General features: G+C 43.8%; 1 protein-coding gene across 1 annotated transcript in view; it reads left to right on the top strand.

Annotated features, from left to right (window-relative positions):
* Nucleotides 1-18655, top strand: part of LOC310999437 (eukaryotic translation initiation factor 3 subunit H) — a 56627-nt gene that overhangs the window by 4593 nt on the left and 33379 nt on the right. The window contains exon 2 of the mRNA XM_083989866.1: nt 4311-4467. Coding sequence (XP_083845992.1) covers nt 4311-4467 — 157 coding nt within the window. The remainder of the gene's footprint in view (nt 1-4310; nt 4468-18655) is intronic.

The raw sequence follows: 18655 nt of genomic DNA, 5'->3' as shown, positions 1-18655 counted from the left end.
TATAAGGCGCTGTCCACATATCAATCTTATGCCTCTCCACATGAGGTGAGCTCACTATAGGCTAGCTGCTGGTGAGCTAGATCAATAAAAAATGTATGTGTGTGTGCATGTTCGAGAAGGGAGAGGTAGTGTACGTGTGTGTGTGTGTGTGTGTGTGTGTGTGTCCATGCAGGTTTGCACGATTAAACGTGCAGCTCTCCAGCCTTGTGCTTCAAAAACCTGATGGCATTTACTCAACCCCAGGAAGCCAGCACAACAAATCCACGGAAACCTCCCTCCGTCCGTTCTTCCTTCCTTCCTCCTCTTGTCTTTACTGCAAAACGCCTATTCAGTTCCTCTCTTTAAAGCATTTCTGTAGATTCAGGAGTTTTCTCAAAGTCCTGTGCAAATTTAATTTTAATTTAATTTATTTGCCCTTCCCGCTTCCTGTCGTTTTTTGGCCCGTTGTCCATCTCTCACCTCCTCTTTTTCCAGACGGATGCCATTTAAGTGTGTGATGAACAGATTGCCAAGAGTTAGATGGCTGAAAGCATTGTGTGCATCTGTGCTATCTGCTCCCACTGATGGAGGGAGATGAGGAAAGCTATTTGCTGGCAGAAAGAGGAGCTCAAAGAGGGGTGAGGGGCTTTGTAAAGCAGCTAGCGATGCCGATCCTGAGGCCTTCCCCCTCTCTTCCTCCCTCGCTGTCGTTCGGTCACCCATCGGTCTCCTCGCCCTCCTCCGGTCGCCTCGTGCTCTTTTGTCATCATTACCTTTATCCTTCTAGATTTCCTCTCCCCACATTTCCACCGTTGCATTTCCTCCTTTTCCATTTCCGATCACCTTTTTCACTCTCACATTTCTCTCTCTCTCTCTCTCTCTCTCTCTCTCTCTCTCTCTCTCTCTCTCTCTCTCTCTCTCTCTCTCTCTCTCTCTATTCACCTCCTCCCCCCTCCACCAACCTTTTGTTCAGACCCCACTGCCCTCTCACTCAGAGCAGCCAAAGCAGACAGGCCGAGTGTGAGATTTGTTTTTCTCCCCACTCCACCCCATATCGTCTCCCTTTTTTTCCCCGTGCCCCTAGCTCTTTTACTTGTTGCACGACAGGTCCAGCACTCCGTTGAAATAAATCATCTCCCAAGACCAAGACGGATGCATGAGTGTGTTCGCGTGTGTGTGTGTGTGTGTATGGGCTTGTGAGACCAGTAAGGGCTCCCTCATGGTGGTGATGGGTGTTTTGTTGTGAGCATGGCTCCAGGACTGCCACCCTGCTCCTGCATGTACGTATATGTGTGTATTATTAATGCCTCTGGCTGTGACCTGCCCACACTGTTATCAGCATGATTTATGCTCTCCCTCTCCACTCCATGCTTTCAGCTCCTTGTCCTGTTCCCGTTCATTTAGACGCTTTGTCTTATTTTCCTCTCTTTGCTTTCGTTGGTTTCTTTTTTCAGTGGTCAGGGCGTCTCACGATGGGAAGGTCTTTGTGTGTGTGTGTGTGTCATACATTCATTTTTGTGTGCGTGTAGAAATAAGCCAGAGCCTTTTTTTTTTTACTGTCCTTGGTGTCAGTGATGCAGCAGTGGAGTTTAAAGCGGCTCCTCGATCACGCGCAGGCTTGTCCTTTTGGCCCATTTATATCTGGTATTAAAAATTAAACGCACACGATGATGCATGGACACTCTGTCCCGATGAGGCACGGCGATGTGGGATATCAGACCACAAGTCCAAATATACCCTCCCACCATCCAAGGGGAGCATTTTTCTTAAAACTGCACTGGAATCAGCCAGGTTTTGTTCTGTATGTGCGCCGCCCCCTCTTCCTCTAGTGTAAATTGCAAAGCCGCGCTGAATACTAACTGGCCTTTTGTATGCACTCAAGATCAGCGATGCACCAGCGTTGGAGCCTGCAGGTGGTGCTTACCACTCAATTTACCACTCAAACCACAGCCAGTGATTGCCTGAGTAACTTGTCCCAGAATTTGCTCTTAACATAACAACACTTTTTGGCAACACTGTGGTTTTATGTAAGAGCTTGGTGACCAGTGAAGAGTGCAGAACGCTGGTAGAGGATTTATTATACAATTTAGTGTCGATGTGACTAACATGCTGCGTGCCCCCAGTCGAGCTGAAGTTTAAATCCTCCTCACTTGTTGTTTAAGGACGTACTCTGGGTCCATTTTATTAGGCACACCTGTACAGTCTTATGCAATCCAGTACGACTGCTCTGCTTTTATGATGCCTTCAGTGTTCCTTAGTATCAAAACGTCAGTGTTTTAACTAAATCATAGGCTACTCGTAGAAGGAGGCAAACAAACAGGACAAAACGGCCATTTCTGAACACCTTTACCTAAATCATATGTTTTAGCCTGGAGGTCATAGTCAGTCATGCTGTTTTTTTTCACTGGACTGCATTATATGGAGTGATATGGATGACCACCAATATGAACAAAGTTATGATTTCCAACAGTTGCACCAAAAACAAAATGTTTTCAACTTTGAGAAGGTAGAAAAATAGCAACGCTACGGTATTGAAGTGATGATTTTTTCCCCCCAGTGTACCTAATAAAGTGGCCACTACACACATTTGTAGAAACATTTTCTCCACTTCAGACCTCAGCAGCAGGTGACTGACATGTGAAGGTTGGTGTTGCGAGGTGATGTGCTGTCAACTTCCACCGTGTGCAACCACCTGGAGCCCAGAGTCGCCCTGTAGCCTACAAATATTGACACAAAATGTTTTTATCCTTAATCAACCAGTCCACATAGTGTTGCTGATGTACTGTACTGAAATCTTTGCTGTGCAACTTTTCACTACCTCAGAGGACCTGTCGTTCTCTTAACGCTGTACTCCAATCAGAAAGGGAAAACCTAGCAAGCGGTCCTAAGCATATAACTAGAGCTGCACCAGTAAAACCAACTGGGACACTATAGCTATTTGTTGATATTAGCTCTTTGCAGATGTATCACTGTGACTGTAGACGTGGGCCCAAAAGAAAGAAATTGCAGTGCAGAAATGTTAAATTACGTGAGGGAATTTAAGAAACCCTGACATGTTTTGCTCATCTCAAAACAATTTGGTTTTTCAACCATGAAATGTTGCACTCAGTATGCATCTTTGTCACAATTTAAACATCTCTGACTGGGATTCTAACTATCATTAAAATCGATATGAAAAAATTCATAACCTCCCAAAGGTCGTAGCTTCCCCTCGGAAAATGCATGATGTCTTTGAAAAATGAATGAACACATTGATTTTATTTTATTTGGTAATTACAGTATGTAATTACACATATGCCCATAAGGATACACTTATTAAAAAGAAGTGTAATTACAGTCTGAATGTAATGTCTTTATTGGCGTCCTTGACCGACGGCTGCAGTGCTGTTGGGTGGGCTGGACCTTGTCAGCAGTGTGGCCTATAAAGGCTGCACAGGCAAGGGGCAAACGCTCTTTTCAAGGAAAAATCTAATTGTTTCCAGTCCTGTGAAGCTGTAGTTATATAACTACCGGTACAGACCTCTGCTTGTGATACCAAGAAGTGTTTTATAATTCACATAAAGCGGTGTGTGTTGGTTGTCTGGAAGAAGGATGAAGCTAGTAACGATATAAACCACGACTTAATTGTTCTGATTGTCTAGTATGTCGTGGTAATTCTTTTACTATGGCCTTATGCTGCTGTTTATCTGTGCAGCGTATTGAGGAAATTAAGTTGTGATGAAAATATTCTAGATTAAGAAAATCCATTTGCAAGAGCATATTTAGTTTTTTTTAATCAGCCCCTAAATCAACATCATTATCTAATAACACTCACTCTACCAACACCACTATACATCTGAACATGCAGTTTAATGTGCACTAGAAGAACGTATTTTTGTCTGCATTTTTCCCATTGGTGTTAATTAAGTAGTTCAATGGATTTGTTCTGTAATAAAACCAAATGTGTAAAAGAACAGATACATATGCAGTGAGAGATTAAAGAAAAAAAAAAGCACCTTGTGAAGATATACTTATCTATATCTCAACCAAACTAACCTCAACACAAACTAATGAGCACAAATCAACATGACGAGCGGAGACGCAGCTAAATCGAATAACATAAATCAAAGGATGATGAATTACAATAAGAATACAATGAGAAATGCTGTAACAGCCACAAAATGCACAAACAACAGGCTCGATAAATAAATTGGCTCCGGTTCAGAAAACGAAATCATTTCTCAGAAACTGTTACTGGAAGGAGAGTGAAGCCTCCTCGCCTCCCTCGCCGTCTCTGTTCTGTTGGCGGTGGTTCGATACTTCACTGATATTGCTCTTTCTGTTTTTCACAGGTGGTGCTGAAGATTATCAAGCACTACCAGGAAGAGGGCCAGGGCAGCGAGGTGGTTCAGGGCGTCCTGCTGGGCCTGGTGGTTGAGGACCGGCTGGAGATCACCAACTGCTTCCCCTTCCCCCAGCACACCGAGGACGATGCAGACTTTGATGAAGGTAACTGAGAATGTGCTCCCTTTTCCATCTATTCTATTGATCCTCTCCCACAGCAGAAAAAAGGCACCCACACACACACACACACGCACACACAATGTAACATCACAACAGAGTTTGACACGCAAGTCCAAAATGCCAAATGCATGGCGTCTACAATGGACCAAAGTGGTAGATTCAAGAGAGAATATTTGAATGGTTTGATAACATGAAGGCTTTGGTATTTACTTTTTCTCAATTTTTGAAACTCTACTAAAAATGCCTTTTTGTCATTTACTGACATTTCGCGTTGATGAATTGCAAATTTTGGAACACATTTTTAATTAGCGCTGTACTTGAATACCAAATGGCACTGAAAATGTCAAGTTGAAACTTTTTTTTTGAGACGAATGTATTGTTTCATCGATTGTTATTATGTAATACGACTGTCCCTGACAGGTGGGCTGACGGAATAATTGATTGAAAAACATGGTTTGCGAATAAACAGAGAGTCCTTGAATGCCTCTGAAACGGTGTCTTCAAATTGTTATCTCAACACAAAGCAACATAATTCTAACTTTTGAGTTAGTTTTCACCATGTGTCTTTGAATGATTGTCTGGGGTTCCCTATTCTCAGCGCTCCACATTTTCTACAGTTGTTAAAGCAACAATGAACTACTGATGCAAAGAGCAGAAGTGCAATCAAATCAACAACACACTTCTCAAAGGCGTGTGTGTGAAAGAAGTCTCTAAGAGCACTGTTAAGGACAATGCAGCCTTTTAACTAAGCTAACTAGGTGCTGGGCGTCCTGCACTGTCGGAGCAGGGGTTGATGTGCGAGGGCAGCGGAGTAGGGGTGGGACGGCTCCAGGCTTCAGGTTTCAGGTGGGCGTTGTGAACGTGCACAGGGTTTGATTTTAGTTTTCATCTGCACTCGCACACGGCGCTTTCTTCCCCTCCTGCCTCCCGTCAGTGTTTATATCAAATGATGCCGTGTCCTCTGACCTCAGCCTCTCCTCTGTCAGGCCACGCTGTTACCTAGAACCTTGTTAGCACAACAAAATCCGCCACAAGTCAGGCTGAAGGACGGGTAGGTGAGCAGATGCGGGGAACGAAGGAAAGGGAGAAAATCCTGCTAACGAGCAACTGTGGAAAATGCAGCAAGAGACGAGGGTGCCAATGGTGGCTGAAGGTTGTTAGTGGCAGGAACAGCTCACTGTAAAGCGTGCGTGTCTCTGTTGGTTAGTGTTACGGCTTGTTGTACCTGTTGACTTTTGATGCGCTGGATTTTCCCTCTGTCACTGTCTTAGTTAACAAGGGATTCAGTGAGGAGCGCTTTGCCACGAGCCATTGCAAAAAAAAAAATGCACAGAGCTACAGCAGAACTCCTCTCAAGGTGACAGACTTCAGGTTATCTGTCACCACAGATCATAATGCAGAGCGGAAATGTGCTGCTACTCCATCATTGTCGCGCGTGCCGTTTGTTGTCGAAATGATTATGGATGGAGAAAGGCACGGCACAAAAGAGACAACTCCGTAAACTGCTGAATACCTCTGTCTCTCCCCACGAAGTGTGTTTACGTTGCACGCAATTTCATCTACTAAATCACAGTAAATGGGAAGAGAGTAAGAGAGGCAAAACATGAAAAATGGATTTTATTCCCGCACATTTGGTCATTTTGTTTTCATACTTCAGCCTGAATTATCTACCCACGCACACAGCTGACCAGCCAGACCACTCACTTCCCTTTCTCTCTCTGTCTCTCTTCTCTGTCTACCCTAATTGTTAGTGTGTTCATCTGTGCTGATTTCGGGGCATGTTGCCTCGACCTACTGCAGATGCACAGCACAAAGAACAATAGACTTTGTTGCAGTGGGCGAATTGCACTTTGAAATAAATCATGTCTCTTTGGAGGATCTGTGAACTTAATGTTGCGGTCATTGAAATTCAGGCTCAAGATTCAGAGCTTAACTGTGAAACCATGGAGATATACTGCTCCGATGATGCCATGCATACCTATATTTCACATTTTTATTTAGTAGCTAATAACTGCGCGCTTCCAAAATACTGTCTGTGCTGCCACATAATCAACAATGACAAACAATGGGCGTCCTCTGTGTACAGTTCTCAGTGAAATACTGCAGACTGGCAAAAACCCTGGTCGGCATCATCGGCCTAAATCCAGCCTTTTCAACAGAGCTAGCTGGGTGTGTGTTCTTGGCAATAAAACAGCTTATTGCCTTAAACTCGGAGTAGTTACTGTAGGAGCCAGTGTGCTTTGGAAGTCGTTGCTCCCACTCGCGTTGCTGTAACTTGTGCTGTGTCGACTGCTTCTGGGAGTAATGTTTCAATCAGCTTTCTATTATTCTGTACCATGCTGGGTTTTTTTTTTTTTTTTTTTTTGGAACTGGATGGCCTGAAGTAGGTATATGATTTGAGAAACTTTGCAGGAAAAGGGAGAGTTAGACGCAGAAATACACACACACACCCACATAAAGTTACACTACATACTCATGCCCACACAATAGACGCAGGAGGATATTTGGCCAAAATCAGTTTTTGACAGTTGTATCAATTTTCGATGAGTTTGGCTGGGTCACTGTGTTTTTATTTGTGCTATAGCCCTATCTCTGCCTATTGTATTGACTTTCTGATACATATCAGTTAATTGTTACACCCCCAGATAAGACTGGAGATTTAGGTGTATAACGACTCAGCAGAGCAGCATGCACTCTATTTACCTTCAATCAGGCACCCAGAGCACGTTTGGTTTCCAAGGTCTCTGTGTGTGGCTATATCTGTCTCTCTGCTGCGTCGTTGCCTCAACCCGCATATAGTCTCTGTGTGTGTGTATGTACCTGAGTGCCTGCTAGAGGCCTCTCGGATCAGAATTACTTCTCCAATCCATCTCTAAAAGAAAGATGGACAGGATTGGCAGCGATGTGACATTGTGTGGTTTTTTTTTGTTGTGTGTGTGTGTGTTTTAGAGAAAGCGTGCGTGTGGTGCGTGTGAATGCTATGCTGCGTTTTCATCAACAGGTGCCAGTGTGGAGCTGCACTTGCAGGACAGCGCATGGCAGCAAATGTGACCAATATGAGTGAGAAAAAAAGGTTGAGAAAGAGAGTAATCGAGTGAGCACAGCAGAATCAGCCACAGATAAAACAGAGAAAAAAGGAAAACCTTGGCTGGACCCCAGCCTTCCTATCACCCATGTCCTTGCATACTCTGTCCTTGTATCACTGGCAGAATATATGGAGAGATGTGTAGTGCTGCAGTTAGTTATTCTCTAGGCATTTTGTGCAACGGGCACACAAGTAGCATCTTAATCATGTGCTCTGGTCCTCCTCTTTTGGTGAGATAATACAGAGAGTTATCTTGAGTGGTCTCAGATTTTATTTGACTCTACTGTCGAGGGATTATTAAGGACAAACAAAATTTACATCAGGCCTGGCAAAGTAGTAATTGTGACCCTCAGCAGCTCTGACACGAACAGACGCACCTGCCACTTGCTTAGCAGTTGTAAAAAAGGTTTGTCGCATAAGAGACGTAACTTCTCAGGTATTAATTCTATGATGCCTTATTGGATGAGCATGTAGCAAGTGTTGCAGGTCCCAGTGTCCACTGAGAATCAACTCTGCAGCTTTCAGCTCGGTTGTTTCGCTCGTCCATATGGTGGACTCCCCATGGCTCTCGCCAACCTCTGCACTCTGTCAACGCGTAGTGTAAGTTTATTGAAAATGTCACTGCACTTCAAGTTTTGACAGCGTGTGGGCGTGTATTTTTTCCTGTTTCGTCCTCACATGTTCGGCCATGCACCTGTCTATTCTTATACAGGTTTACAAAGATTTGTTTTCAATTTTTTATACTCTCACCAAGCGCTATCGTAAAAAAACAGGGGGCCAGTGGCTCCCATCTGCTCTTACATGCTCATGCAAATAGATTGCAAGCTGCACTCTGCACACAGCACACCGAGTTCACTGCCCATTTCCAAACAGCAGAGAAATTACGTAAGTGAAGTAAGAAGTGCACCAGGTATTTTTTATTGGAGGTGGTGCACTCAGATCAAAATGGTAAGGAAAGCACAAAAACAAGTCAAAGGGTCAATCACCACAGTTCATGATACTAAAAACAGTTTCTTTAATAGCTGATATGACAATATGGTGGATCACAAAACTATTTCTGTTTTATATTTCATTGATTTTGGTTCGATCTGACTAACTGAATAACTAATATCAGTTATTTCAACAATTGAAATGCGTCTCAGTGCAACCCAGACTTAAAAAGCCTATGTGACTTGTAAGGAAGGATTGTATCACACTAACTGTTGCTCAGCACCAATTTTGGGAAAATGTTTGATATTCAACCCTTGTCACTTGCATTCAGCAGGAGGAGAAGGTATCCTGAAGGTAGAACAAAATTAGCTTGTTCCCTTTTTCTTCCCTTTTTACCCTCTAAAACCCCTCTCTCTTCTCCCCTCCCTTTTCTCTCTAACACTGAGTAAGGTAAAAGAGCTGCCCCCGCCCTTCTCCTCCACCGTTTCCCTTCTTTCTCCTCAGCAATCACTGACGCAGCTTCCTTGCGTTTGCTCTTTTCACCGTCCCGTCTTTTATCTTTCTCTTCCCTCCTTCTCTTCCGCGTTGTATCGACCTACCCCCTCTACCCTCCTTCCTTCCCTGCCACAACCATAGGCGGATTAATTAAGCAAGATACTGTTGGAAAGAGAAATTATAAGCACCCGACCAATGTCCTGCTGGTAATTATGTCCTGGGATTCAAGCATTAATTTTCTAAAATAATATGTGTTTAAAAAGAGGTTTGTGTTTTATATTTGTGAAGACAGCAGTGCATCAGTGACAGCCCATGAAAATTTGGACTTAAAAACTGGGTTATTTCTCAGTTTCCCCTTTAAGAGAATACCTGCACCACAGGGAAGGTACCCAGTCCAACAACAATTATGATGGATACTCTTTGGTGTGGTATATTTGGACAAAATGCGTGTTTTGTATTGGGATATAGACCTTGGTTAAAGTATGTCCATATTAATTATGATTGCATAATTTTGTATATACATATGTGCGTGGGTTTTTCCCCCTTGAAACTATTTTTTTTTATTTTTATAGCACAGCACTTCCTTCTGGCTATCCTGCTGCCCCATGCCAAGCCACTCACTCTCTGCCTAGCACAGGTGGTAGGGGCTGCCAGGCCCCCTGTCTGGGCTCGTGCTATGCTTCATATTGGCCCAGAGAGTGGGAACAGTTGTCACACTGGTGAAACAAACAAGTTTCGAGGGTGCTTGGTTTGCAATGCGTTCTGACTCGGTAATTAGAGTTTTTTTTGCGGCCAGGCCTCTTAGACAGCGTTTGATGGTCTTTTCTTGGCCAAGGAGCCATTCATTTGGATGTTTGACGTGACAAGATATAACAAGGTTGTTGCTTCTCCACTCCTAACAAGACAGTTAATTAAAAAGGACGCAGAAAGTTCCTCTTGATGTATAAACAACCTGTAGTCATTAACAAGGTTGATTTTACTGATTGGCACCCTCTTTTCACTGCGCTATTTGTTGTTTATATCACTCTTGTTGCCACTGTTGAAATTACTCGGCAAAGCAATTAGCTGCACAACTTCAGATTGGGGGGAATGTCATTTGGCTGTGTCACAAAGACTCTTTTTCCTGCAAGGAAAATCTGGTTGGTGAAACTAAAGCACTAAAAAGAATGAAATGAATAGCGCAAGTACTTCTGAAATTTGCCATCATTTACACATTTTGAGATGTGTAACCCTGAAAAGCAACCAGACTGGAAAAGCAGTTGAGCTGTAGCTCCATGTTAAGGCCCTACACTCTTATTTTACATGCCCAGCTGGTGCTTTCACAGATGTTGTGTGATTGGACCTCAGGTTAGAGTTATGCAGCGTTCCAGAAAGTGCACTATAATTGCAGTCAAACTCGTAACTTAGGCCTACTACCCGTGAACTCGTACCAGATCGAACTGGTATGAGTTCACAGGTCGGAAAAACACGGGTTACGTGTTGCCCGGAACACACCATTAAATCTGCACAGTTGTTGCTCAGTATATACTTTCCAAGCAATATCACAGCCTCTGCAGGAAGACGTGAATATGACACCGTTGCTCTGAATTATACTAATGTAACACCTCAGACTCTGAAGAGAAATCATACTTCCCCCTCTCTCTCTACCTGAAAAGTTTTTTTTTTCAGTTTTTAATGTAGGGTCAGTTAACATTTTAACTCTGACATTTGCTCGTATAGGTTTGGTTGTAAAGATATTCGTAGGCTGCCGTATCACATGCACTGTATGATTGAGATATTTAGTATCATCAGCATCCAACAACGTTTCAGCCTCCAACTCTTTGACAGTAACGACCAACACGCTCTTCTCAAAGCAAATGCTTAACGCACTTGTCAAACACAGATGTAACTAATTACATCAATCACGGCTGCATCCCATTTCGAGGCGTTCCAGATCCACGGCCCTGTGCAGCCACATGTGCGTGTGCTGGCTCCTGGTTGGTGGAGCGGAGCCTGAGCACAGAGCAGAGTGCTCGTTAATGTTATTAGTTACACCTGTGTTTGTCCTGCTGCGACAAGTCAAGACTGCGTGCTGCTGTCAGAGTCTGAACCTCCCGCGCCTCTGCCTGCCAAAAGACTCCAAAACATAATAAATCCACTGCAGCGTTTAACGGTTTGTTGGATGTTTGTTTTTTTTCTCCCTCTCCCCACATGCTTCTCTTTCTTTGCCAGCCATACATTTTGTGATTGAGTTTTGTTCCATCAGTCTGCAGCACTTTGCTCCAAAAAGCTTCTGCTTGATCAAAGTGTGTGTGTGTTGCATACACAAGGCAGGGCTGCCTTCTGATGGGACCAGTGGCGGTTTTACATGTAAAAAAAAAAAAATGGTGGGGCACCACCATTTAATAGAAAGGCTGCACACCAGAAAAACGACTGTGCTTTTTTTGTTACTGGTGTGTTCATCCGGGATCCATGCATTGTAGCAATCACACAAGCCTAAATGAAGAATGCAATATTCCATGTCATAAGCTCAGAGCAAATGAGAGAACAGGGAGGGAGCAGCAAAGAGCTCAATACTGAAGGCCACAACGGAGCACACAGACGACTGTTAGGAAAACAGATCCATTCTATGACAACAACCTTATGACGACAACAACAACCTCATGACAACAACAATTTTAGGAGGATTAGGATTACAATAGAATAGAGTAAATAAACATGTTGAATGCATGTTGAATGCACAGACCATCTAGCCTCGTAAACCAGCCTCTCGCGGAAGTGCATTTCATTTCATTCCGAGGGAGAGTCTGGCCTCATCCCCATTCTAAGCGTTTGGACTGAAACCCTCAGAAGGCCGAGCCAATCAGCGTCGCCCGCTGTGATTGACACAGCACGTTGGCCAATCAGGGCCCGACTGGTGCAAAGCCCCGTCACTACACCAACTTGCTGATTGGCTGAATGGGGTTGTCTGTCAACGCTACTACCAAAGATATTAAACCGTCTTTGCTACTACTCCCGCCCAGCTCCCGCCCACCCCAAACGCTTAGAGGGGGGATGAGGCCAGACTCTCCCGAGAAATGAAATGAAATGCATTTCCGCGAGAGGCTGGTTTACGAGGCTACAGACCATCACCCAAAAGGCAGCATGATGATGAATACGCTGTTACTGCTGGACTTGGCGAACCAGACCCGCACCGCCGGAGCAATTCACTCCCAAGTCATTCAGAACATTTCCTCGGCGCGCACCGCGATCTCCGGTCGGTCTCATCTCCGACGGTCCGGTAGACCGGCACTGCCTCGGCAGGTGTTCTCATGGATGAATGTTAACGGAGGCAGAGACGTTTCACTGGGTGGTCAGATTTCCAGTCTTCTGTTTTTCAGGCCGTATTTTCACAGTCAAAACACAGAGAGTGACTGAACCAACTCTGAGAAGATCGAGCTGTTCGATCAGCGTTGTATCGATCAGATGATCACACTGTGAAAACCTCTGGTCCACCTGCTGACGTTGATCATTTGCTAAGCTAACTTAGCTATATCAGCTAGATCAGGGTTAGCTAAGAAAGTTTCCTCTCGTGGATGTCCATGTTTCCTCTGAGAGAGTTTTGTTTTTCCCGCTTCTTGCCGACTGTCCAGACACGTCACAAACGGAGACCAATCAGCTCTGCCATGTGAGATGTGGTGGGGCATCGGGCTGACTGCCCCACTGTCCATCACATTCCTGTCTTCTACATTAATGCATAAACGCTCTGAGCATGCGCAGTTGTGTTTTCTTACACAGTACAGTTTGCATTGAGAGAGAGGGGCAGCTCCAGCTCTGCCCCACCAACACGCCTCTGTAACCATAGCTACCGCAGACGGGAATCAGCAGAACTGTGGTCTGATCCAGCAAGACAGGGAAAAACATCAACTAAAATCATAACACAAATTATATATAATTTAGAAAAATGCTATATTTGTAGATAATAAATTATAGAAGATAATAACCATTGAAGATTAGTAATAACATACGGTTTGCACTTCTTCCTTCTCCTGACGTGCCCCTGATGACCAGTCGCCACTGGATGGGACGGCAGTGTGGGTCCTGTTGGTGCACACAGTGATTTATACAACGAGGGAGGATGCAGTCTGGCTGAAAATGTTAAAATTTACATATCTTGCTAAAATTACGTACATTTATCATGTTGCATGCCATGTCCTTTTTAAACGATGACTTACCACAAGTGCTGTAATGCTAAACATCTACAAAAACAAGCAGTCGCAGCTACCTGACATCAGAATCTGATTTCTGTGAACTTCCATACTGCACCTCTGTTACTGCTGTGTGTTTAAGTTAAGTTATTTGATAGGACAGTGAAGAGAGACAGGAAAACAGGGAAAGAGACTGGGGGAATGTGGGGATTCGATAACTTTGCTCTTGGTCAATGCCAACATGGGTTGTGTGCTCGGTCCACTCAACCACGGAACACCTCTGTCACTGCTGCGTAGAGATGCTACTATAAATGTGATGCAGAGTATGGCGGCAGAGATAAGTTGCCATAATTATGCCTAAGAAAATAGGTTAACGTCAATATCGATGACTCTTCGTCCCATATGTCTGTCATGCGCACATGCACCCACACACGCCACACACACACACACACCATCAAACAGCTGAGCAGAACCAGGTAAAGATTACAGAAGATCACTGGAGGTGATAATGTTTACGCCTATACTGAACTTGCTGTTGCTTTCAGAGCAAAAAAAGGCGAATGGCCAATAAGAACTTTATCAAACCACCTGCCCAATTATCAAAAAGCAACAGAAATTACTTTCATCTATTTTGTTGCATTGCATTATTAAGGTTATAGCTAAAATGAAAGCTTTCTGCAATCTATTGATGATGATTCTTATTCACCACAAATGATATTAACATTCATATAAAGGCAGAAACTGGCTGAGACAAATCAGCCCTATCATTTAAAACCCTGTTCCTCTTGTGCTTTCCTATTAAAAAAAAAAAAAAAAAAAGTCTGAGCTTGATCAAGATAAAAAATAAAATCGTGACGATACCCATCCCTACAGCTGGTTCGTCTCTTTGTGAAGCTGAGCACATTACACTTCAAACCCCTTCACTACGGTTATTTTGTGATCTTTTTTTTTTCCATAGAGCACAGTGAGATCAGTCACAAAAATGCAAGGATTATTTCACTATTTGTGTTGTCTATTTATTAGACCCAGGGAGAGGCTTTTAGTCCTTTAGTCCCTGCTAATACTCTTCTAAAAACAGGAAGTTGCCTGCTGCTGCCTTAGAATTTACACTCGGTGTTTGAGAAAGTGTCGAGGCCAGATCCTGCACTCATTGACCAGCCCATTGTGTCAGTTGTCAGATTATCTAATAGTTAGAAAGCTGTTATTGGCAGTCCTAGTGCGGGGGCTCAAGCTTAGAAAAAAAAGAAGCATTTTCTTTTGTGCTGTTCAGTCACACCTTCTCAGTAAAGCAAAGGGTCAGCAGGATCAAACTCAAACTTGACAGTAGTGAGTGTTAGGGAGGTGAATTCACCTCACCACACCATGGACTGATAAAACAACACCTTAAATGAGGGAAATATCTATTCTGAATACTGATCTACATAACGTGTATTCGTATTGGCACATCTATTCAATAAAGCGCTTGGTAGTGGCACTGCTGCGCCACAAGCAAATGATTAAATTCTGTGATATAGCACCAAGTAGATGAAAACAGGCACACCTAAATTACTGTTACATTCTTCTTTGTCATTTGTGGTTTGCTGTTTTTTTTTTAAGACAAATAATAAGCATGACCTTTCCATGTTAGAAAACACAAAAGCAATTTTCTGGGTAGAAAGGTCACTTCATGCCTGTGGAACAAATTCTAAAATTGATATTAAACAATTTTACAGTCGTCAGTAAGGATTGCCTCAAATAAAACTAGTTAATCACAGCGGTCCCCTCAGTCTTTCAGCGAGCGTCTATGTTGTAATGGTGTTGGACGGATAAACAGCAGCTGGTGGAAGGAATTCTTATTTAGTGGTGTGGAAATCTCCTCTGCTTTGACTGTGTCTGGCAGGAGAGCTGCAGCACCTGCTTCTTATTCTTCTGGCACTTCTCCATCCATCATTGTCCATCCAATGGTCCTTGACACCTCCACTGAATATTCTACATCTCTTGAGATTGTAGTGGATCCCCAAGTCTCCTTGCCTTCCCTTTATCCTCCTTCCCTTCATTTTCGTCTGGCCCGCTTTGGTCTGCAGATGTTTTTCATTATTTATGAAGCTAGCTACCTCACTCTTTGTGATGTCCAAGAACCCAGATTTGAGATGAACTCAAAGTCAGGCTGAACTATATTTGGCCAACAACAGATAGACCATTCCCATGCATGCTCCAGCATGTGTGAGGATAGTTCAAAGATGCTCATCAATGTTATGTTTGTTTAGAATTTGACAGAAATGTGTTTTCTTATATTGATTTTGGTTTTACTTTCAGAAGTTTTCCTGAAGTGGGGCACCCACATCATAAGTCTGTATTAATGCTGAGGGGATTTTCTTTCTTTTGCCCCCAAGTCTTGAATAACAGCAAAATGAGCACTAAACAAATTGTTTTTTTCAGTGTGGCCAAGGCGTGCTGCACTTTTCAACAAATAAAGACTGTATACAGTAACCACAGTGCAGGGTGAGACATGAAATCTTTCACAGCAGTACAATTTCCAACCATTTCTCTAGTATGTTTTTGCCAAAAAACAATAATGAAAGTAGTTAGCTACAGAGAGATCATGCTGGAAAGAGTACACTGGAGGGGATGTTTGTAAAAACAAAATTTAAAAAATCTTAATCTCCTTAAACCAAAGCAAAGAAATGGAAGTGAAAACACAAACAGAACTAATTAAGGCCAATTACATCAGCATTTTCCTGCAGTGGGGTCTGCAAGGTTAGTCCTTGGTTTTGGGAGCTTTAATTGTCGTCCGTGGCAGACATTTTCATGGTGGGTTAATTGAAGTCAGGGGGATTAAAATGCCTCTGCCAAGATCTCTCTGCTCCGTGCTGTAAATACACCCTTCAGTATGCAGTGAGACGCGTGTGTGTGTGTGTGTGTCTTTGGGGTGTGTGTTTTATAAAAAGTTGGCTCTCTCCTGTCCTGATAAGGTCCTCCTTGGGGTTAGCCCTTCAATAGATCACTCTACCTGCCCCAAATGGGAAATTGATTACCTCCGTTTTTCCTTGCTCTCCCTCAGTGAGGCTAATTAGAAATCACTTGGCAGTCCACCCTTTAAGGGAAATACAGAAGATATTATGTGCATTGTTATGTATTTGGGGGACACCTTTCCCATGCTCATAAACACTCTTGTTCATTGTCTTTTGCTCCTTGTCCCCAGACTCTCACCTTTCCCCACTCTCTCTGTAGCTCAGTGAACTTTGTCTCTGTCTCTCTCTCTCTCTCTCTCTCTCTCCCCGTGTATTGTAGATCTGAGACTGGCTGTTAGTAGCGAGCCGGAGCAGTATCTGCTTTTGAATGCTCACCCAGCGTTATAAATCAAGAGTGTGGGTCCCCCGGGTGCCGTCACCATTGCCATCAGTTCCACTGTTTTATTCATCTGCTCCTTTGTCTCATCACGATTCTGGCCCCACATTAAATTTTGTGTGTGTGTGGAGGTGGGGTCAGAATGCATTACCGCAGACTGCTGCTAATCCAGGTGGGCTGCAGGGAGTCGTAGGGAGGGTAAAAGGTACGGACAGAAGGATGTGACAAGGATGAGCGAAATGGAGAAAAAGGGCTGAGTACGGCAAGAGCAGAGGGAAGGGAGGTTCGATGTTGAGGGAGTTATGAGGGAAAATGAGAGCAACCAGGCAAAAAGATTGAGGGTTTGGGCAGAGGAGAACTTGGATAACAAACAGTACAAGTAAACAGCAGTGAGAGAGAAGCTCAGGGAAATAAATTACAAGATGGTGAGGGAGAAGAAAGGCAAGGAGGTGTAAATGGGAGGGTGACAGTGAAAGGAGTGAGGATTGGGAGGCTTTTCCAAAGCATGTTTACCTAAAACCTGAATGCCTGACACATTCACTCCTACTTTCCTGTTCTGTTGGGCTGTTAATCACCAAAGCTCCTGTGGTTCTGTTTGTTTTGTTTTTTTAAACAAAGGTAGGATATTGATGAGCCTGTATGAGAGAGGTTAAAGGACCCTCCACCTGTGTATAAACACAGTGAGTCCAGCTGCTGCATCTGTGAGTTGCAAGTGTAGCCAATGGGGAAATAAGGGATAACCGATGTGTTTAACAAGAAGACATGGGCTCTTAACAAGTGATTAAAAACCATAGGCTTAAAAAAAACAAAACATAAAAAGATGGACCTGGATCGCCTCTGTGGCTGTTGTGGTTTTGAAGCTTCGAGTGAGCTGCAGCACCACAGTCGCCATCTCGCCAGTGCACTCCGCCGAACTTGGGCGAAGTTGAGAGGGGCATGTGGACTTGGTGCACGTCAGCCTGTGGTAAGCAATAGGCTGAGCCAACTGTCAATCAAAGTGGCTTACCCTTTGATTGACAGTTACCCTCAATTATGCAGAACTTTAAACCTAAATCAATAAAAAAAAGTTGTCATGAAGACCAAAACCTTTTTGTACCAGGCTGTAAACAGGTTTATCTCTGCTGTAAAGTTGGTGATTGCATTTTTGGTACTTCCTGCTTCATTATTCAGCCTCAGAGTTTGCAACTTATTAAAAACACAAGGATGCCTGTGTTGCGCGCACTTTGACACATTTATAATGATTTGTGTTTCATACATGCCCCATTTCTGAAATGTAAATGTCCTCACGCGGCTTTTATATGGAGTAATGATGAGTCATGATGGCAGAAATAGGCTATGATACCCCCCGCTACTATACCTGCAAACTCTGATCTTCTCACATGTTCTTAGTATACAGGCTGCTAAAAGAAGATCAAATAAGAATTCCTTTACCCTCATCTCCCATTCAAAAAGACAGACAGGATATGCACATATGTATGCGAACAAATCCACATCACAGTGTTTTCTCCCCCCCTGCATCATCTCCCCGTTCCCTCTGTAAAAACAAAGCCCCGTGACAAGCGGTGCTGTCAAATGTGCATATGGTGAACTCGTCAGTGTGTTATGCACGCAAAGCAGCTGCTTCACTGTGCTCTCACCCTCTCCCGTGCATCAGCTCATCACCGCATCACCGAGGGTGTTTGCGTCCCTGTTTGTGGCCCGGCGTGTGTTTGTATGTGCGCGCACGTGGAAGCGAGACAGCACTCCGCAGGGCTTGCTTAACCAAGATTAATTGCACCTAATCCAGTGTGCCAGGTGGAACATGAACCACGGTGGGTGCACTCGCGCACACACACACACACACACACACACACACACATGGACGTACTCACAAACAGGCACACACATCCCATTATAGCCTTGCTGTTGAAAATTAGCCCCGTGCTTCTCCTGACACCTTGGACTAGACCACAACTCGATACCACCATTTACTTCCCGACAACTCGCACATTTATCACTGCTCCCTCCTTCCGACAGATGAACACGTGGACGGACAAAATGCCATGACGGGAGGACGAGCTATCTGCTCTCTCACATCAGCACCAGCTGACCTTGACAATATGTGGGGAAAAAAAGTGTTTGTCCTCTTTTCTCTTCAGAGGTGCAGCAGGAAAAGAACGTGTCTGAACTC

Source organism: Trachurus trachurus, assembly GCF_905171665.1.
Source record: "Trachurus trachurus genome assembly, chromosome: 16".
In the NCBI taxonomy this organism is placed as follows: Eukaryota; Metazoa; Chordata; class Actinopteri; order Carangiformes; family Carangidae; genus Trachurus; species Trachurus trachurus.
The sequence above is the reverse complement of the archived record's forward strand: the minus strand, read 5'-3'. Positions and strand labels throughout refer to the sequence as shown.